Genomic DNA, 21,826 nt, shown 5'->3' with positions numbered 1-21,826 from the left:
GTTGCCGATAAATACTCTTGCTCAAATAACAATTTTTCATACATGCATGGACATGGGCATAGTCGTGGAGAGCATAACGAATATTTATACTATGAAGCGTCTGCACATAAACAAGAGCCACAAGAGTAACATCAAGAGAAACTAGAACAACCTAGAGTTCAAAGTTGATGACGACAACCATCTCGAAATCAATGACATCTGCCTTGTGGGACACATTGATTTTTTTTAATTATTATTTTTAAATAAATGAGAAACATTAAATTATTGTTGATATGAACATTTTAATTTACATTTTATTATTTTCCAATTATGAACCATAGTTGTAATATGAAAGGAAAAAAATATTGAGATTTTTTTTCTATGATATCTCTGAGAGTTAATTTTACTTATTATTAAGAAATACAAGGGTAATTTTTTCTTATTAAGAAATAGAATGGTAAACTTACCTAGGATACTTTGTTTAGGGAAGATAAAAAATTAGGTAAAGAATTAATATTAAAAAAATAAAAAAAGGGAAAAAAGGGTCGACAAAGAGTTTTCAACTCTTTAATTTAAAAAAAAAAATTCGTACAAGTCAAATCTCAAAACTACCCTATTTCTTTAATTACTTTCAAATCTACAATATTTCACTAGGATTTATAAAACCTACCATTTTCATCTAATTTTTCCAATAAATGTTGGGGTTAACTGTTACATACTCTTGTGAAAATGACTAATATATCAATTATTATATATGGGCGATTTATTTATTACGTATTGTTATAATCACATTGATGTGGAGATCACTGTCCAGAACGAAAAAGACAAAAAAAATCTTTAAAAAGGTAACAATCATTAACTTTCTGCCCTAAAATCCAATCGTCGTCTTGTCTTCCTTCCAAATTCAGCGTAAAGTGATGGCCAACCGACGGATAACTCTTACTATTATTCCTTCCATGTGGGGAATCGGGCATTGGAGTGGATAATCTCATGATTCACTGAATCAGACAAAGCTTTTCGTCATTTGGGTTGAAGCTTTTCGTCATTTGGGTTGAAGTTTCTGTTATGGAAATTCAATGCCTGTTTTTCCTTATTTATCATCTCTACACGATGGATTACAAGAGGAATATTAAACGGAAAAATCAAGGAATTCTTCAATGGAGGTCAATAATTTCTCTTGTACCGAACTTTGGTTTCAAGCTTTTAAAGATCCAACAGAGTCAACATCATTTTCTATGCCGGCCAGAAAAACCCAAAAGCCAAAAACCATGTCTCCCTTGTATTCTGCTAGAGTTGGGGGAATCGGCCTTGAATAATGGAGAAGCAAGCTAGTTCTAGCTTACCCTTTTCATTTCTGGTTCTTGTGCTGATATTTTTTTGCGTTGAAGTGAATGGTAATTTTGTGAACTATGACACTGGTGGTGGCGCTGTGGAAGGCAAGCTGAATGTTCACTTGGTTGCTCATTCGCACGACGATGTTGGCTGGTTGAAGACGGTTGATCAATACTATGTTGGTTCAAACAATAGTATTCAGGTTAATTGATATTCATAATCTTGTATTCAATAAAAAGTGGCTTGTTTAGCGGATTTGGAAAATGTTTTTTTGATGGTTGAATTTGATGGTGTTTAAATAGGGAGCGTGTGTGCAGAATGTGCTTGATTCAGTTGTTGATTCTTTGCTTCGTGATTCAAACAGGAAGTTTGTATTTGCTGAAATGGTAACTTCTTTTCTCTGTCTCTTTTAATCACTGGGATGCAATCTTTTATGAGGGAATCTAGAATGAGTACTTTTAACAAAAGTACAAGCACAGTAGAAAGAATTAGTGATTAGTGGCTTGGCTTACTCTGTAAAGTACTTTTAAAGTGATTTCTGATCAATTACTTGAGGAAAACACTCTATATGTGCATTATAAAAAGCACTTTATTGTTGTTTTTAGCCTTTTCTTTTTCCAGCAATTTCTTTTATTTAAAAGCACTCCTAAAGGTATACCAAATGTCCCATCTTGAATTTGCTATCTCTTTCCATGTTGAAGGTTAAAGCTTTGGATCTCCTAAATTAGCCCACAGCATGAGGAAGCCATGTAAAAGTTTTACTTAATGAAGTTCATTTTGAATGGTGTAGGCATTTTTCCAGCGATGGTGGTCACAACAAAGTCCTGTACTCCAAAAAAGAGTGAGAGAACTTGTTGAAGATGGACAGTTGGAATTCATGTATGTAATTATAGAACAACTCTAGCCTTTCTCTGACCCTGTTATATTGAGGATATTTTGCACTATTTTATTTTTCTTCTATATCTTTAGAAACGGAGGTTGGTGCATGCATGATGAAGCAACAAGCCATTACATAGACATGATTGACCAAACCACACTTGGGCATAGTGTGATAAAGCAAGAGTTCAACAAGGTTCCTCGTGCTGGATGGCAAATTGATCCCTTTGGCCACTCTGCTGTGCAAGCTTACTTACTTAGTGCTGAGGTTCTTAATTTCGTTTATCACTAATCTTCTCTCCTTTCAGCGATCTCTTGATTTGTACAATTTCTAACACAGTTCTGGATTTCCATGCTTTCATTTTCCAGGTTGGTTTTGACTCTGTACATTTTGCAAGGATTGATTATCAGGATAGAGCAAAGCGCAAGGTAGATAAATCTCTAGAAGTTGTATGGCGTGGCTCCAAAACATTTGGTTCTTCATCTCAGGTTTACCATAACAAATCAGATTTACTCTCTTCTTACAGTGTCCATTCTTTCTTGTGATCTGCTGTTGTATTTTTATACTTATTTTTGTGCTTACTGCTCGTTTGCAGATTTTTGCAAATGCCTTCCCTGTACATTATAGTCCTCCACCTGGGTTTCACTTTGAAGTGAACGATGATTCCAATCTTATTCAGGTATAATGTTTGTGAAGGAAAAACTACTCCAAATCCTTGGTAACATTCACATTACCTCTTAAATAATATGATAAAAAACTGCAGGATGATCCTTCACTTTATGACTACAACGTTGAAGAGCGGGTTAATGATTTTATAGATGCTGCCCTGAACCAAGTAAAATCTCCATTTGATGATTTGCATTCTGATTTTAGGCAAGAAGTGGTAACGACAGACATTGGTTAATTATTTGCACTATGAATCATGCATGTGCAGGCAAATATCACCAGGACTAATCATATTATGTGGACAATGGGTGATGATTTCCAGTACCAATATGCTGAGTCCTGGTTTAGACAAATGGATAAGTTTATTCACTATGTTAAAAAGGTGTGGTTCAATGGAAATTCAATTCTTTGGCATGTGTATTGCATTCTGATTACTGGGTTACCGTTTCCCTTTATGTTTTGTTGTTTCGGGATGCATAATTTACTAGGATGGTCGGATTAATGCTCTGTATTCAACACCATCCATATATACTGATGCAAAACATGCAGCAAATGAGTCATGGCCATTGAAAACCGATGATTTTTTCCCGTGAGTCCTGCATCCAGCATCATCCTTCAAGTTTATGATGTTTCCTCTATTGGTGAACATAATTTTCTTTTTTGGGTATTGTATAAGTGATCAATAAACTTCCACATCGATAATAACAGGTATGCTGATCGAGAACATGCGTACTGGACTGGCTTCTTTACAAGTCGCCCAGCCTTTAAAGGATATATCAGGATGCTTAGTGGATATTACTTGGTATGTCATAACTCATAAGGGTAGCTGAGGATTTATTGAGTGACTAAATTTACGTTGTATTGTATTGTACATCAAGGAGTGCCACAATCTCCTATACATTTTGTCGTGCTCTTGAATATAGCTACTGAAAATCTTCTATTGTGATGCCAAGAAGAATCTGAATTGCTAGCTCATTGATTATGAATTTCTTGGTACATTTTAAAAATCCATATCAATTGAATAATCTTCTGTTTCATATTAGGCAGCACGACAAGGAGTGACTAAATTTACGTTGTATTGTATTGTACTTTAAGGAGTGCCGCAATCTCTAGTACATTTTGTCGTGCTCTTAAATATAGCAATCTTCTAATGTGATGCCAAGAAGAATCGGAATTGCTAGCTCATTGATTTTAAATTTCTTGGTACATTTTAAAAATCCATATCAATTGAATAATCTTCTGTTTCATATTAGGCAGCACGACAGCTCGAATTCCTTGTTGGAAGGAAATCTGGTAGCCCCAATACTTATAGTCTTGGTGATGCTTTGGGGATTGCACAGCACCATGATGCAGTGACCGGTACTGCTAAGCAACATACTACTAATGACTATATGAAACGGCTTGCTGCAGGATCCTCTGAGGTGGGTTTCATATTTCTTGCTCGAGCCTTGGTTTGATACTATAATTGCATTCTAATTTACCCTTTGTTCTTCTGTAAGCTTGAATATATCTTAGGTTTTAATCTAAAGACAATGGATACATTTACAGGCTGAAGCAGTAGTCAATTCTGCCCTTATTTGCCTGGGACAAAAACAATTGGGTGACCATTGTGAGCAATCAAAAATACTAAGCCAGGTGATGATTTGTTGTTGCTTGGACTTCTGACGTTATTTATCTAAGTTCACCTTTTTACTGAAATTTGTTTTTCATTTTCGGGTCATTTGGATTCTTTTTCTCATTATCTTGTTGGAATTGTTGCAGTTTATAACTTTTGAAATTCCCTTTTATTTTTTTTTTAGTGTCCGTTACTCAATATCAGTTTCTGCCCACCAACTGAGCAAGATATTCAAGAAGGGAATAGTTTGGTAATGTTCCTTTTCTTTTCCTTACCTTGAAAAAGTTCTTTTTATAATTTTCAACTACAATGTGAATGTGTAAATGTGCCTTCGGCCAGGTCATGGTGGTGTACAACCCTCTTGGATGGATTCGTAATGATATTGTTAGAATACCAGTGAGTAGAAACTTGCTTTTGCTTGCTTATTTCACATTCCAGACAATTGAATGATTTGGATTATTACCACATCATCTTCAACAGAAGAACACTAGGAAGTAGACCTTTTACAATTGAGGGAAATATGAATAGAATAGAAAGAGAAGTGGAATTCGTTTATTCATATAATCTGAAATGAAAACTTTCATCAGGTTCATGATGCTGATCTTGTTGTCCAAGATATCTCAGGCAAAACCATCGAAACACAATTTGTTGCTGTTGATAAAGTCACAAATAACATAAGTGAGTTCTATGTGAAGGCCAACTTGGGACTGCCGAGGGGACAATTTCCCAAGTACTGGCTTCTTTTTCAAGTATCAGTTCCTCAACTTGGATGGAACACGTACTTTATTTCTAAAGGAAGTGGTGGAGGTAGATATTTTTGACATTCTATCCCTAAGTCCTTTTTTCCTTTCAAGTGGATCTTAAGTTGAGCTCATCTGCTCAGAAAATTATAGAATCCTTAAACAATTAATCGAGATTTCTATTTTACTTTTGTACCAAAATTATTCAGGTAAAAGAAGATCAAAATTCCTTCCCGCGGACAGTCAGAATGATACCATTGAGGTTGGACCTGGCCAGTTGAAGATGTCCTTTTCTATTGCATCTGGTCAACTCAAACGCATGTACAATTCAAAAACAGGGGTAAATCGTCTCGCTTTTTCCGGTCCAAGTAATTTTAGTATTAAAAGGTTGATATAAGATGGATGAAATTAGAACTTTAAAATAAATACTTCACTTATCATATACTGCTTGGCTGGTGATTAGATGCATTTTGTTAGTTTTCAAGTTCCAGTGCATGTTAAACTTGATTATGATTGATCGGGTGATCTTACTGTGTTATTTCCTCAATTTTTGTTTGTTGAGAAATCTCAATAAGATTAGCGTCCTGTGTATATGAGAGTAGAATTTTTCGGCTCTACGATCTAATTGCTTTTTATTTTTGTTAGTAAAATGGAATAATTCTATACTTGTTAACTTGTTATCTCCATATGCCAGGTTGATGTACCAATACAACAAAGCTATCTTTGGTATGCTTCATCTTCAGGTTTCTATAGTGATGAACAGGTTTCTCTAGCTCTTTAGACAAATACATTTCATGAAATTTAAATTTGGCATCTACTAATATGTCTTTTCCACAATTTCTTCACGTAGAATTCTGGTGCATATATTTTTGTGCCACAAGGGGAACCAAATATCCTTTCCAGATCAGTAAGTCTTATGTTTCCCTTTGTTACTTCTTATGTGTAATGTGCATCAAGTTGTTAATTTTCATGTATTTATTATGTTCCAAACCTCCTCTTTTTCCTCATTTTTCATATTGAACAAAACAGGTTCCTGTGGAAATCATTCGTGGACCGCTAGTTGAAGAGGTCCGCCAACAATTCAGTCCGTGGGTCTACCAGGTTGCTTACTAAAAATGGAATGAAATTTAAAAAGGATCTGTCCATTTGGGTTCATATCTGTTAATGGCTTAATCTTTGAGTATATGCTTGTCCATTAGGTCGTTAGACTTTTCAAAGACAGAGAGCATGCTGAATTTGAATTCACCGTGAGTATGTTGGAACTTTTTTCTCAAATTGCTCGACATTTCATCTTCCTATTTGTAAAAGTCCAAAATTTATTGATGTCTTAAGCGTCTATTGAATGGTTCGGGTGATTTTCTACTCTTAAGGTTGGTCCAATTCCAGTGGATGATAGTGTGGGAAAGGAGGTCATCACAAGATTGACAACGAATATGGTTACGGATAAGGCGTTCTACACTGATTCGAATGGGAGAGACTTTTTAAAGCGGGTAATAGCATACAAAATGTTCAAAGTTCAATTTGAAATATCTTTTACAAACATTTTTGAATTATCACTCTCTCTCTTATTCTTTTGAGAACATTTTCCTTTTCTTCTCTCTTGTTCTGCACTAGTTCTCTCTTGCCTTCAATTGTTTATTGCTTTGTAGTTACAATGAGTATAATTTTCAGGTTCGAGACTATAGACAAGACTGGAATCTTTCTGTCAATGAACCACAGGCAGGAAACTATTATCCGGTAATGCTCAATTACTTGATTGACTGTGAAGTTCATTAATCAAGTAGATGGTATAGGGGTCTTGACCTTTGCGCTATTTGGGATTCTCTTCTCAGCTCAATCTTGGGATTTACACTACAGATAAAAAAACTGAATTATCTGTTTTGGTCGATCGTGCCACCGGTGCAGCCAGCATTAAAGATGGACAACTGGAGTTAATGCTTCATAGGTTGATTTGCTTTCTAACATTCTTATTCTCTGATGCTTGAATATACCATACCATTTTATCATGGACATCAAATTAGCTGATAATTCTTTCATATTTTTATAATGCGAAAGGCGTACTATCCTTGACGACAGTAGAGGAGTAGGGGAACCTCTTGACGAAAGGGTGTGCGTCGACAACAAATGTCAAGGATTAACGGTATTAACTTGACTGGAACACGATTTTCTTTTGAGTTCAGTTTCTGTTCTACAGTGAAATGGCAAAGGTTGGAAATGGAATGCTGTTTTGCAAACTACGGAAATGTTTTGATTTAAAAAGTTTCTCAGTATGAAACGATGATTGAACTATGTAAATAACTCAGGAAGGAAATTCTAAGAAATTTTCTTCTCAGAAGCAGCTTCATCTTGCCTCGTAATTAATTACTTATATGTTCCGAATTCTTCAGCTAGGAAAATTTTAGCTTTCTCCAGAATATTAGATTTTAACTATTGATGTATAGTTGGGTTGTGTGTAATACATGAACTGAAAAAGTAGGCCTTTTCTTCTTTTCCTTTTTGTGATGGATATCATCAGATAGTGAAGAACGTTCTAGTGTATTAAACCACCATGAAGAACATGTGCCATATAATTTCAAATTATCTTGTTTTTTTTTTTCCCAAAAAAAATAAAAAATAAAAAATAAAAAATAAAATGAAATAGAAAAAGTTTCTCATGTTTTTCATCGATAAAAGTACAAAACAATAGACCTGAATTGTATGCTTTCCTCATATCTAATTGACAATCTTTTTATCAGTTAAGAGGAAATTACTATGTGAACATCAACCAACTGGGTTCTGGAGCTCGTTGGCGCCGAAAAACAGGCCAAGAAATCTACTCTCCGCTTCTCCTAGCTTTTGCGCATGAGGTATGATATATGATCTTATGATACTGTAAATAACATACAAATTTCCTCTCTTGGTAATATATATTGTTTGTATAGAAAAGGGAGACCTGGATTGCATCTAAGGTGACCAAATCAACAACAATGGATCCATCTTACAGCTTGCCTCTCAATGTTGCCTTGATTACCCTTCAGGTGATCTGCGCATCATCCACTTTGCCCTCGCTCTTGTTCTCGTTCTCGTTTTCTCTCTAACTTTTATTTCTGTAGAAGTTGAATGATGGAAGTGTATTAGTCCGGTTGGCTCATCTATACGAGGTAAAACAAACATCCCAGAAATCTGGCTCTGTCAAAATGTACAAATCATTTAGTTTATAAGTGAATTTAAACTCGAAAAGAGAAAGAAGTTACCTTCATTCTGCAAGCTAATCATAACTATTTCGACTACAATCTCTTCAGGCTGGAGAAGATCCTGAATACTCAAAATTGGCTAAAGTGGAACTCAAGAGAATGATCCTCAAGAAAAGGGTATGTGAACAAGAACCAACTCAAGTATGTAGACTAAATGAAATAACTTGTTTCTATTCCATGGATTATTGCTGGTGGGGTTTCTGTTTTTTTTTTTTTCCCAGATAAATGAGGTGAAGGAGATGAGTTTATCAGCAAATCAATTGAAATCAGAGATGAAAAAGAAGGCATGGAAAGTTGAGGGAGATGGCAAAACAGAAGCCACCCCAGTTAGAGGTGGCCCTATTGACCAATCAGCTCTTGTTGTGGAGTTGGGCCCAATGGAGATTCGTACTTTCATATTGAAATTTTGAATAAAAATTTCATCTCTATATTTAATTTACACAAAAATATCAGCAATAAAGTTGAGAATTTGAGATCATTGCCTCAAATTCGTTTCAGCAAAGCTCTTCTACGAGTGTGTAATTGCAACAATTTCTAAATAAATTTAATTGCAACAGTTTGGTTCAATGGATGACAATCATCTATTTTAGATTTAATATGCTATGAATTTTGTTGACACTCAATGTTGTAGGGTCAAGCGGGTTATCCTATAAGATTAGTCGAGGTGTGCATGAACTAGAATTTAATATTTATTATAATAATTATAATCATTTAGATGTGTTTTGCAAATATTCCAAGATATAACTAAGAATTGTGTTTAACCTATAATTTTAATCTAAAATTCCCGTTTCTATAATTAAAAGCTTGTTTTTACATTTTGTTTATAATATATGGTGTGGGGTGAACTTTTGACTTCAAGGTTGATAGGATAAACACTATGCTAATTGAATTATGCTCTTAGTTCTTATCTTTACTCTTCTAATTTTATCAACTTTATACATAATTTGAACATTAGTACCGTTTAAGAAAAATGACTAGTCCAGCCATAGCTCAATTGAGATAAAATATTTGTTATCAATTTTAATGTTGGAGGTTTGAATCCACCACCCATGTAATCCCCCACCCACATTAGAACCAAAAAAAGTTGAACCATATTTTGGGAAGTACCTTATATTTCAAAAAATATATGCATGTGATAGAATGTTAAACATTATCAATAACCTAAATTGTTAATCCAAGCACAACTCAACAACATTAAAATATCGAAGTCTTAATTTTACGAAAATGTTAATGAAAATATCGATAAAGTGTCGATATGGATAGATATTTATGGAAAAACTATACAACAAAAATTAAAAAAAGGATAAATTTCAATTAGTAAATAAACATTTTATAATTTTTAAACAAATTAACATACCTATCATGTATATTATATTTACATTAATAACACTTTGTTGTTTAATTATTATGTAACATAGATTTTTCTATAATATAGTAAAAATATTGATTCACTCATCATATCAATGTTGAATTCATGAAAATGTAGAAATATCAACATGTCAAAAGAAATTTAATACTATAAGTTCAATCGACAAGATATCAATTACTATTTGAGACAACGATTTAATTCTCCAATCACAATTGTCCAACTAAAAATAATAATCTTTTTTCTAAAAAAATAAATAAAATTGTTTCTTTTGAAATCATGAGTTAGAGAAGTGGTTTTTTTGCGCTTAAGAAAATAGTGGTTAATGTAAAAAGAAATAAAAAGGAAAGAGGGAAAAGAAGTCACAAAGAAATAGACCGAGTGGTGGTACCTTGTTGCTCAAGTTGGGATTTCTCTCCATCTCTATAATTTCCGCTGCAAGCAGAGCCCAGTACGAGGGAGAAAGAAGGAGCTGAAGCAAGACAACAATGGCAAGATACGATAGGGCAATCACCGTCTTCTCCCCTGACGGCCATTTGTTTCAAGTCGAATACGCTCTCGAAGCTGTGCGGAAGGGTAACGCCGCCGTCGGTGTTCGTGGTACCGATACTATCGTCCTCGGTGTTGAGAAGAAAGCTGCCCCTAAGCTCCAAGACTCCAGGTACTTCCATTTCGTTCTCTGTTTCTGCCTGTGAATGGATCTATCTTAAATGCCGAAATGGAGTGTGAAGGTCTGAGATTTACTGAGATCATTTGTGCTTCTGTATGGTCCAGTATTCCAATTTTTTTTTAATCATTTCGGCGGATTTGTGATTCGACACCTTCTTGTGTCATACAAAATTTAACTGATCGGCCATGTTTCACTAGAGAAACTGGATTTGGTATTTCTTGCCAAAATGGCTGATGGTTTTCCGAGTAAGGAACGCGTTAATTGTAGTTTGGCGCTAAATGATTTTGATTTTGTTGTTCTTTCTATACTCCAATTGTTATAACTGGGGGATAGTAGTTCGTGTCATCCGCTAATTTCATGCGATTTTGTTCTGTGGAAGAACTAACACAGCTTCTGGGTTTCTTTCTTTTTTTTTCCCCCTGGCGGTAGTATGTTAACAAAAAATATGTTGAATTATCCAATTAATGTCTACTTGGCGGCGTTTTGAAATTTAATAATGAAGGAAGGAAACCAGCCTTCATTTAGATAGGAAAAACTATGTCCAATCTGGTGATGTCATTTCAACACCATGTCCATTTGCATCAACATTACTGGTTTGTTCAATTTGTATCAATAATGGTGGTATCATGAATGGTCGTCTTGGCAGAACACACACTCATGCTTTTACCATAATTTGTACATGATGGTGAATATTTCATAATCTTCTATTCGGTGAAATATCCATTACTGATATTCTCCTTTTGTTTACAGATCTGTGAGGAAGATCGTGAATCTTGATAACCATATTGCACTAGCTTGCGCTGGGCTCAAGGCTGATGCACGTGTCTTGATTAATAGAGCTCGGATTGAATGTCAAAGCCATCGGCTTACAGTTGAGGATCCAGTAACCGTTGAGTATATTACTCGTTACATTGCAGGTCTTCAACAGAAGTATACCCAAAGTGGTGGGGTGCGACCATTTGGCCTCTCAACCTTGATTATAGGTTTTGATCCATATACTGGCGCTCCCTCACTGTACCAGACAGATCCTTCTGGGACATTTTCAGCTTGGAAAGCAAATGCAACTGGTAGAAACTCCAATTCAATAAGGGAATTCTTAGAGAAAAATTATAAGGAAACTGCTGGTCAGGAAACTGTGAAGCTTGCTATTCGTGCATTGCTTGAGGTGAGTTCATTAATATTTTTCATTAGGTCTATCTCATATATGTTGGCACAGTTGCTTCGGAAAGCTATCCTTTTTTTGGACCATTTCTCGATTTGTGCGTGTTATCCTTTTGCAGGGACCATGCTAATCTTCTTTGTATCATTCCAATTTTATCAGATGTCCCTAGAGGGATAAAAAGCTTTCCTTTTATAAGGAAGAATTCAAATTTCACATTTTCTTTCCTCACAATTTTGTGGTGGGGCTTTAGAGTTGCATATATCATTTATACTGCCTTACATTAGTTCATGGGTATCTTGCAGTAATTCACTTCTTAATTTGCCTCTCATTAAGTTCTTTTGACTATAGCTGATAGATGTCATGCTAGAGTCAGTTAATTCCTTCACCTTACCAGAATCATTTTGAGCTGCTCATTATGGCTAGTTTTGATTGTTGAAGTTGTGTTTCTAGAGTGAGTTAGGAAGCTTAAGATCTTACTTGAACTAGATATGTTCTGTAGCTTTTTCACTTATATCCTTGAGTTCTATACATTCATTTAGGAAGCGAGTCAGCTTTATATTCACACATTTTCCTATGGTTGCCTTCCTGAAGTTATTTGGTAAGGAATAGAGATAAACATAACCATCTCAAGTAGCTCTTGGATGCATGGTACTTATGGCTAAATATTACTGAAGATATCATTACTATAATGATGAGATTAGAAATAAAAATGGTAAATTGAAAACTCCATGAGAAGACAAGACGACTATCAGGTTCCAAATCTCGGGCTAATCCTTTTCCACATTAGAACTTATTCCTCTCAGTCACGGTTCCTTACAAAGCTATAACTGTATTCATCAGAGTTCCTTTGCCCCTTTGCTCCCTTTCAAGTCCTTTTCAAGTGGTGATTTCACAAGAACGTCTAAAAAAAATTCCAGCTGCTTCCACCAAATGAGTGGAGGAAGTTCAGAAAAAGACTATTTGCAATTATAGCAATTTTACATAGAATACACCAAATCAGGGCAGATATAAATGAAAGAATTTCTAAGCTGAATTTTAGCAGAAGTGTTTAAACATACATGGGCATAAATCTTCAGAAACAATTTTCATTTTCTAAGGTAGAATGGAACTATTAAAAAAAACTTGTCCAATTGTGTGTTCAAATAACTTTCCAAAGTGCTATTATTATTGAATGAGAACTACTGAGACCGTTGAAGGATAACCCTTCAAGGTGTTATTATTATACAAGAACTTAACAGAGAAGGAACCTAGCTCTCCAGTAGCCAAAATCTGTTGGTCCTGCCTTTGATTACATCAAAATTTCCTGGTTTAAGAAGTTAGAACATTCTCCATCTTCCATTCTTTCTGCTGTTTTCCAAAGTCCAACTTCCTAAGTCATTTTATTTTACAGTACCGATAGACTTGCCCAAACTATTTTATTGAAGGTGGTAATCTCATATAAATCTTTCATGGTTGATGTTGATGACTACAGAATCATCTAAAACTATGAGATATTAATATACCACAATGCAAATCAGTACACAGCTGTGAAGAATAGAAAATCACATAACTACTTTTGTTGTATAAATTGAATTGAGATCTAAAGATACCTGACACAGATTATATTGAATTTCTTATGACCCTTACGTAAATAGCTCTTGGTCTAATGGGGTTTTCTAGGTTTGGTATCTTTAGATGTCTAAATAGCTCTCCCTTGCTTCCTCATTCTCCGGCACAAGGGCTGCTGTAAGGAACCATTCATGTAGATAGGCATATAATTTTCCTTGTGGACGTTTGATGATGAACGAGAGGGTCTAAAAAAGATTAACAATGCCATAAAGCCAAGTCGTTAGAAAAACTATGAATTCTTTTAGAAAAACTATGAATTCTTTTTCTTTTAAATCCAGGTTGTTGAGAGTGGTGGAAAGAACATAGAGGTCGCAGTGATGACAGAGGAGCATGGACTGCGACAATTGGAAGAAGCTGAAATTGACGCTCTCGTTGCAGAAATAGAAGCAGAAAAAGCAGCTGCTGAGGCTGCAAAAAAGGCTCCTCCCAAGGAAACATGATCCCATTTCTTACATTTCTTGAGGCATTTTTTAATCTTTTAGTTTTCTGGTGTAGTGAATGGACCGTTAAAATCTTATTCTGAACTTCCAAACTTATACCATTTTGTGTATCATTGACACGAGGTGGCCATAGTTGTCTTGTAGCCTCTGAAAAATGCCTGATTATCCTTCCAGCCTCTTTCAATGGGATGGCAAAATGATGTGATTTGTGTATTGTTGTTGAGATTATTGTGTCCATGAATGTGATGCATCATGCATAGTTCGTAAACATGCTCTTGTTTGAGCCTAGGTGAGCCAAAACAACCTATGCTGAGTAGTTGGGTTACTGTTACATCATGTTAGAATGTAGTTTGTATAAATTTGAATTCTATGAGTTTGAATAGGAAATATTGATGAACATGGCTGCCGGGGTAAATTTCTAGTACTACGAATCTCTCTATTTATTGTGTTCTATATTGTGTTTTTTAAAGATAGAGTGAAACCTTTTGACATTAATATTGGGTCTATTAATACTTATGAAGACATTTGTAGTGTGAACAAAGAGAGTATAGTACTTCTGTAGTACTTGAATTTTTTTCTTGCATTGTCATTTTCTTACTAGTGGATTGGTAAAATGACTTATGTTTTGTTTAGGTTGACCAAACACATTTTAAAGCATTTAAAAAGTCAATTTAAATATGTTCTAAGTGATGAACTAGTCATGATGCATTTAGAAATTAGAGTGGTGCCAAATTGATATAAGGCAGATGAGTGTTGGATGGCTAAGAGGCAGTCACAAGGTTTTAATATGCTTTGGCCAACATTAAATCTTCAATCTTCATTCCTAAATTTTGAGACTTTAATTTTGGTGCTTACTTTTAACTTATTTTCTATCTTCTATTTTCAAAACCACACTTCTAATTCTTACAATCAATGTCTAATCTAGTAAACATCAAGTTGTCTATGCAAAATGACATAAATACAGATCAACTGATTAACTCATGTATTGAAACAAAATGATATATGTATAGATCAATTGATTAATTTAATAATTTCTATGATTTCGAGCTTTACAGCCTTTTTTCTAATAAAAGGAGAAGCAATATTAGAAACATGTACTTATTTAAATAAAAATAACACAAATAAACAAAGTGATGGTGTTACTAAAATATGATTTGAAACAATAGAACTCAAAGGGGAGGTTATTTCTCCATGAATATTTTTATCCAATAATTATTCTATAAAAATATAAAGGTAATTGTTTTAAATGGTAAAACTGTTGAAAATATTTTCAATTGTAGCATAATGTCATTATCTATTAGTGATGGACGCGCCATTATCTATTAGTGATGGACGCACGACTTCTATCACTAACACTGATAATCAAATTTCGCTATTTTTATAAATAAATTGATTTTTTTTTTTATTTTCAATAAAAATAACCCTAAATATAATATAGAAATGTTTTTTTACCATTGATCCCTCACCTCTATAGTACGTTGTTTTGAAAAAAAAAGTACTTTTTTTTTATACAATTCTCTTTGAAAAATGATTTTTTGAATTCTAATTTTATTTTTTAAAAAAATTACTTTAGTTTAAATCCTAAAAATAAAATAAAATAACCCCAAAAAATAGAACCCCCGAAGTCGAGAATCGAAGTCCAGTTTCCAAACGCGTTATTAAATATAATCTTCGCCTCCACCTACATCAATGGAAGAAGACATCATCCTTCTTCTTTTGTTACCAGCGACGGAGCTCAGCCATGAAAGACGACTATGAGGTACGCGATTTTCTCTCTTATAAGCCTCGAATTTCAACGTCTTTACCTCTTCATCGTGTTCATATATATCGACTCCCTTCCCTCGCACTTGTAGCTATCAGTTACGCGATCTTGCGCTAAAAATCAAGGTGCTCAAGTCATCCCTCTCCCTCTCCTATTCGATTTCGCAGTTGTTGTTATCTTAAGGATGGCTTCATGGTTAGATTAGATATATCAATTTTGTTCTGCAACAATCAATGACTGTTGGAATTTATGCTACCTAGAATTTGGTGGATTTGGATTAAATCTTAAAGCCTGAGCTGGTAGATTAGATTTATATGTTGAACCTTTTTCAGTTTTGCTGAGGAGTTGACTTGTATTGTAACAGTCGATATTCTTTATTTCCCTTTTCAATATTCAGAATGAAATAGTCATGTCCTTGCTAAAGAAATTGTGAATGTCTATTTTTCTATAAAAGTTTTCGTATCTTTGGAATGGCGATCATGAGAAACCATATCCAGTTCATGTACTGATATTAAATTGGGTTAGGAAATAGGATGTTATTTCCCTTTTGAGTTTATTACAATCCGTTGGTAACCATTTCATTCTTACGATGATTTGCATCTTATTAAGTATAATGGTTAAATTCTTAGCCAAATTCTAAAAACAAAAACAAGTTGTTACAAGCTCTCTTTTTTAGTTTTCAAAATTTGACTTGGTTTTTTAAACTAGTGGTAAAAAATATATAACTATAGAAGAAATTTGGTGGTGAAAGTAGTGTCTATAGGCTTAGTTTTCAAAAACAAAAAAAACCAAAAACCAAATGGTTATGAAACGCAGCCTACACTTTTAAAAGTTTTTTTCTGATTCCTCATTTATGTAAATTACATTTACTAGTTTTCATTCCACGTGGATGTCTTGTTTGTGTACTTGTAGTTCCTGATTTTACTACTGGTTCTCCCTAGATACCTTATTTGTGTACTTGTAGTTTCTGGTTTTGCTACTTTGATTCTGCCTGTATTTGTTATGCTTTCTAGTTTCCACAACTGCATTTAGTTTCACCAATCCTTTTTTGGCCTCCAGAATTCCTTGAAATTCTGTTGATGCACAGACGGCTTGGTAGGATTTAAGTTTTGTAGGTTGCAGTATGTCCTGCATCGAAGGCTAGATAAACCTATCACTTGTTTTTGGACCTATCAGCATCAACCTTTCAACCATAAGAGAAGTCCAGGATTCACTTTACAGGCATTAGGTCCCTAATGTTATTATGTCTAAAGATTGTTTCCAGTCCTAACTGAAGTGTTCATGTGCCATCATGAGTTTTAGATATGTTTCCTTGCCATCTATGTTTCCTACCTTTTGTTATGCATTCTGATTATCAACTTAACAAATTTTCAGACCGAAGAGAAGAAGCAAGCTGCTGCTGATGTAATGTTTCAATATTCAAAATTTGTGATGGCATGTATTGGTAATCAAGTAAGACCTTGTGACTTGAGATTTCACTTGATGAAGGTAAATTTTCTTTCCTTATATTTCTCATCTATAATTGTAGAAGTCATTTTCTTTTGCTTGAGTTTATCTAATAGTATATGAGTTTATTCCCAATTGTGTTTGTTAAATTACCAATTGAATGTACCTTCACCCATTAGCGTCAATCAGTAATTTAATATGATAGCGGAGTAGTTCAAACTCCTGAAATGTCGTTCTCCCTAATTGATATTAGTTTCCACATGTTGGGTTCTATAAATTTTCAAGCCAACAAGTGAGGAGAGTGTTAAAGTGTTGATATAATTAAACTTACTATATAACTCATCAACTTAAACTTTTGGGTCAATCGGTAATTTAACAATGTTTGTATGGAATTGAGAATAACATCCATTTTTATCAAAAGTTGCACACTCGATCACTTTGTTATCCCGTGATTCCTTTGCACTTGAACATTTTTTTTTTCTCTTGATAATATATATCCAATCCAACACCACCTATGTAGATTCATGGGAGTCGGTCCCTTTTGCAACTGTTAACAGATCCAAACATAAAAGAACATGGTTGTTATTTCTTTGTATGTTCAGGAGATTTCTGGAATACCAACTTCTTTGAAGAGGGAGTCATCCCAACGAGCAGCTTCTCCCGATGCCATGGGCGAATCGTCAAGCTCAGGTACAGCTAGACTTGATAAAGTAGACAGCTTTAGAGCGCTGTAATTTGCCTCCCAATTGGAGAATGAAGGGCTTCACTGCATATGGGACTTGCCTGCCTTGTCTAACCTTTTCTCTTCTTTAACTCAAATTTCCTTCTCATTATTTGAAGTTATCTCATCTGTTTGCTGTTTACCAAGAGATGGAAACTTTCACTATTTACATGTATTTCTTTGCAAGTTTTGTATGTCGTATGTGAGTACATAGGTATATCTATATTATGCTGGTTATGGGTAGTAGGAAATTGGGTCCAAGGGCAGCACGACCGGTCCCAAAAGTCGTTTGGGGTACGAAATGAGCTTCGTTTCCAAAACCATCTGGTGCACGATTTTTTTTTCCATCATTCTGAACAATGGACTTCTCCAAGTTTTCCTTGGAGGCCGAAACAGAGTAAAATTGGAGGCTGTTAAATATCACACAAGTAAATTTGATTATATGAAATTATCGGTAATTCTAATTAACACTTCTAGCTTCATCGAATTTAAATGTTTTTTTTTCTTGAGCCTAAATGGAATTTTCTGGTCTTAAGGGGTTTGAGGATAGAAAGACCATAGTATAATGATTAAAAAAATCACATGAAAGTATCTAAAGTATTTTCAATAGTGAGAAAGTGCATAAAACTATAAATATTTATACCCTTAATTTTTGGGTTGTATCAATTAAAGTCTTTAACTAATGATTATATTAATTTAAATCCTAAACTTTCATAATTGTGTCTACTTACCCTCTCTTCAAGATTTTGTTTGACCAATATTGTGTGAAATGTATAATTTGAGTCAACATAATTCCAAAATTTTCATAAGTCAATCAATTTAAGTATCATTATGATTACCGTTGAAGTTTGAAAATCATCAATGCATTAATTCTCAAACATATGTAGATTTCTTCAAATGTTGTTATACAAAATGGAGGATTAGAGTAAATACATGGACAATTCTCAAAGGAAATTTTGATTAAGAGTCTAAATTGATTCATCTATGAATATAGATGTTTTCAAATGAAATGTAATAAAGGGTGTAAATTGATAATTTACAAAAGTTTAAAGTTTAAATAAATGCAATTTTTAGTTTAAGATTCAAATTGATACAATCCTTAAAGTTTAAGGGGTATAAATTGATATTTTCTTTAAATACTAATTTCATATTTTATATAATTTATAATAGAACTTGCTAAAATGAAGATAGAGAATATGAACATAAAAACTGCACAATCAACCTCAAAATTTTAGCGATCGGAGGTTTAAATTCTTATATTTTTTTAGTAAGGGATTTGAATCAAATCTCTTGGTCGATAACCCATTGTATATGTCAATTGAGTTAAGTTCACCTTGATTAGATTCTTATACTTTTACAAATACATAAATACATATTTTATAAAAATAACTATCCACCTGAAAGTCCATCCTACCTCATTCTTCTTTTTCTATTCCACTTAATTCGGGAAAACATCAAAGAAAGTTTATCTTTTTAAATAAAGTGAATCTCTTTCGGTTTAAAACAATGTAGTTTGAATTTCATGAGTTAAAACATTCATTATAATAATTTATGACGTGGAGTAACATCAAGCTCAAATGAACAATTAAAAAGTTTGTAGTTCAAATTTTCCATCTTTTATTGTGCTTAAAGAAACATCAATTTGTGTGAATATATTACAAAATGATTTAACATTTGGATGGCAATTATTTTACACAATAATATTAACATTTTTGCCAAAGTGAGCTAGTTCGAAAGTCAAGAGTAATTGGCACTAAAATTTCACATACTAAAAGAAAATAACATTTCCTGAAAATCGGTATCAAGATTCTTAAATCATCTATGACTAAATCTATTGCAATTCATGTTGTTGAAGATCTCATATCGAAAAAATCAAAGGAACTCACAATGTGTTCTATCAAAGGTTCGAAGTATAGATGATCAACTCTTCTGAATGTCAATTATTTTTTAGATAGAACTACGTGGAAAATTTCAATAGAGAAATCAAAGTTTTGAGACTTTTTTAATTTTTAATTTTATTTTTATGAATTAGTTATGTTAGCTCAATTCAAGTTTTTTCAGTTTTATGGTCTTGATCATACACAATTGTATAGTTTCACATGTCAATGTATTATCAATGTCATTTCCAACGAAAAATGAAACTTTTTTAGTTAGCTATTTTTTTTAATTTTCAACTTTTCTTAATCTCCAACCTTATTTCAATCCAATACTTTCATTTCCAACTTGAAAAAAAAAAACCCACAAAAAAGAATGTTTATATATTTTTAACCTCATCAAATTTTTTCATTAAATTTTCGCATCATTTCACATCAAAATTAAATTGAATGTGGGTTTTGTTTGTTTTATCATCCAAAACTTTTATTTCCACATCATTCCTGAACTTTATATTATTTTATAATTATTTTCCCTTTTTTCTTACATTTTTCCTCTTGCATCGACATTTTATATAGGCATTTGCAATATACTTTTAAATGTTGTCTCATTTTATGAAATGATGATTAAAAATAGTCAATTATTATCTAATTAAGCCAAAATAAAAATTTGATCAACATTTCATCCATTTCTATAAAGTTTCATGAAATTTTCATCAATATATTTCAAATCTTAGATTATCTAATAGTTGGTAATAAATTGACCTTTTAAAAAATCTTGACAAAATAGGGATGCAAAATTTTTATGAGAATAAACAATTTTACTTTTTAAACAAAAAAGAAAGAAAAAGAGAGAGAGACAAGGTCTGATGATTATTTTAGTGACCTGTTTGGTTCATGGGAATAAGAGGTGGGAATGTGAAATGATATTTCACCAGTACAAGTTTCAATCTTGGGAATGAGAATATCTTATTTCGAGGTATTTTATATTCTCATTTATGGAAGTTTTTCATAACCACCCGAATATATGGGTTTTCTCCATTTCTAATGAGTTTTCTCTCTCTTATTTTTTATCTTTTCATTTTATTTGTTTTTCTTCTTTCTTTATATCGGTTAATTTATTTAATTTTTTATAAATATGTTTAAATTAAATTTATAATTAATATATACAATTAATTTTATTATAATAATGCGTATATAATAATTTATTCTATCATTATGAATTAATATGAAAGCCTATAATCTTTTGAAAAATATGTGAATAAACATAATTATGTTGGCCTATAATCTTTTGAAAAATATGTGAATAAACATAATTATATTGGCTTGAATCTCTTTTCATTGGTAATATATATTAACATTTAAATTATTTATTAAAATTATTAATTAGTCTTTAAAAATATTAATTAATTAATTAATAATAAAAATAAGTTGTTTTTTTTCAATTCAACAATATTGTACACTTGTACTTCTAATTTTAATCTATAATTATAATTATCTTTTAACAATTAAACACATTGTTTGATGATTTAAAATCAATTAGTTTATATCAACTTCTTTTATAAATATAAAATGCTTATGATTGACATTAAACAATTAGTTAATTAACTCTTGAATTAACAAATTTACAGGAAAAAAAAAAGAAAATAGATATTTAAATTAATTGCCAATATTTTTAATAAAAAATTGATAATATAAATTTTCAATATAAAAAATTAATTGATAATAAATATATTAAACGGGAGGATGAGTGGATAAATTTAATTAAAGTTTAATAACTTAAAATTGATTAATAGCTCAATGTAATAAAAATAAATTAACAAACAAAAATTAATTATCAAAATTAATTTTGATTAATTTTATATTTTATAATTGCATTAAAAAGTATAATACAGTCACAGACATTATATTCTCATTATTATACACAATTAAACATAGTTATCTTCGATTATCTAACAATTTATTTCCACACATCCTATTTTTACGTATTTTTTATTTCCAAATATCTATAAAATCTAAAACCAAATAGCCCTTAAAAGAAACCGAAATAAATAAATAAAATAATTGAAATCTCCGGTTCAAGAATTCTTCTTTGAGGTCAGCGATATTCCCCCTTTTGTAGAACAGCAAAAAAACATTAGATTGTTTTATTTTTTATTTTTTCACCAATAATTATAATAAAATATAATAATAATATAATTATACAATGTACCAGTTTCGAACGTGGAACCTGCAACGGCTAGTTGTGTGGAACGGTAAACTCTCCCAACGGTCACAAATTCAAAAATCCCCTCATATTATCCCCCCTTCCATTTCCCCTACATCTCTCACTCTGCGA

The 21,826-nt window shown here is 32.6% G+C and overlaps 3 protein-coding genes and 1 non-coding gene across 4 annotated transcripts; 3 read left to right on the top strand and 1 right to left on the bottom strand.

Annotated features, from left to right (window-relative positions):
• Positions 1-865: 865 nt before the first annotated feature.
• Positions 866-9,013, top strand: LOC120074554 (alpha-mannosidase). The gene is made up of 29 exons (XM_039027711.1): positions 866-1,513; positions 1,614-1,697; positions 2,102-2,190; positions 2,281-2,455; positions 2,557-2,676; positions 2,784-2,867; positions 2,952-3,023; positions 3,123-3,236; positions 3,343-3,443; positions 3,563-3,656; positions 4,108-4,275; positions 4,403-4,489; positions 4,654-4,719; positions 4,809-4,865; positions 5,057-5,276; positions 5,419-5,549; positions 5,904-5,972; positions 6,060-6,116; positions 6,239-6,310; positions 6,409-6,456; positions 6,580-6,699; positions 6,881-6,946; positions 7,042-7,154; positions 7,265-7,349; positions 7,945-8,055; positions 8,131-8,226; positions 8,302-8,349; positions 8,491-8,559; positions 8,664-9,013. Exons 1-29 carry the CDS (start codon positions 1,295-1,297, stop codon positions 8,850-8,852), a joined length of 3,024 nt encoding a protein of 1,007 aa, XP_038883639.1. The 5' UTR covers positions 866-1,294; the 3' UTR covers positions 8,853-9,013.
• Positions 9,014-10,170: 1,157 nt separating this feature from the next.
• LOC120074288 (proteasome subunit alpha type-7) lies at positions 10,171-14,087 on the top strand. The gene is made up of 3 exons (XM_039027370.1): positions 10,171-10,469; positions 11,229-11,643; positions 13,527-14,087. Exons 1-3 carry the CDS (start codon positions 10,297-10,299, stop codon positions 13,686-13,688), a joined length of 750 nt encoding a protein of 249 aa, XP_038883298.1. The 5' UTR covers positions 10,171-10,296; the 3' UTR covers positions 13,689-14,087.
• On the bottom strand, positions 11,713-11,815 carry LOC120074845. The gene has a single exon (XR_005481123.1). It is a non-coding gene; the product is annotated as a U6 spliceosomal RNA (small nuclear RNA).
• A 1,203-nt stretch (positions 14,088-15,290) lies between the features above and the next one.
• LOC120073967 lies at positions 15,291-18,055 on the top strand. The gene is made up of 3 exons (XM_039026897.1): positions 15,291-15,447; positions 16,825-16,938; positions 17,499-18,055. The coding sequence occupies exons 1-3, from the start codon at positions 15,430-15,432 to the stop codon at positions 17,628-17,630; spliced, it is 264 nt and encodes an 87-aa protein (XP_038882825.1). The 5' UTR covers positions 15,291-15,429; the 3' UTR covers positions 17,631-18,055.
• The last annotated feature ends 3,771 nt before the right edge of the window (positions 18,056-21,826 follow it).

The sequence above is a fragment of the Benincasa hispida genome, chromosome 3 (genome assembly GCF_009727055.1).
Source record: "Benincasa hispida cultivar B227 chromosome 3, ASM972705v1, whole genome shotgun sequence".
Taxonomy (NCBI): Eukaryota; Viridiplantae; Streptophyta; class Magnoliopsida; order Cucurbitales; family Cucurbitaceae; genus Benincasa; species Benincasa hispida.
Note: the sequence above shows the minus strand (reverse complement) of the source record. Positions and strands in the feature narration are given on the sequence as shown.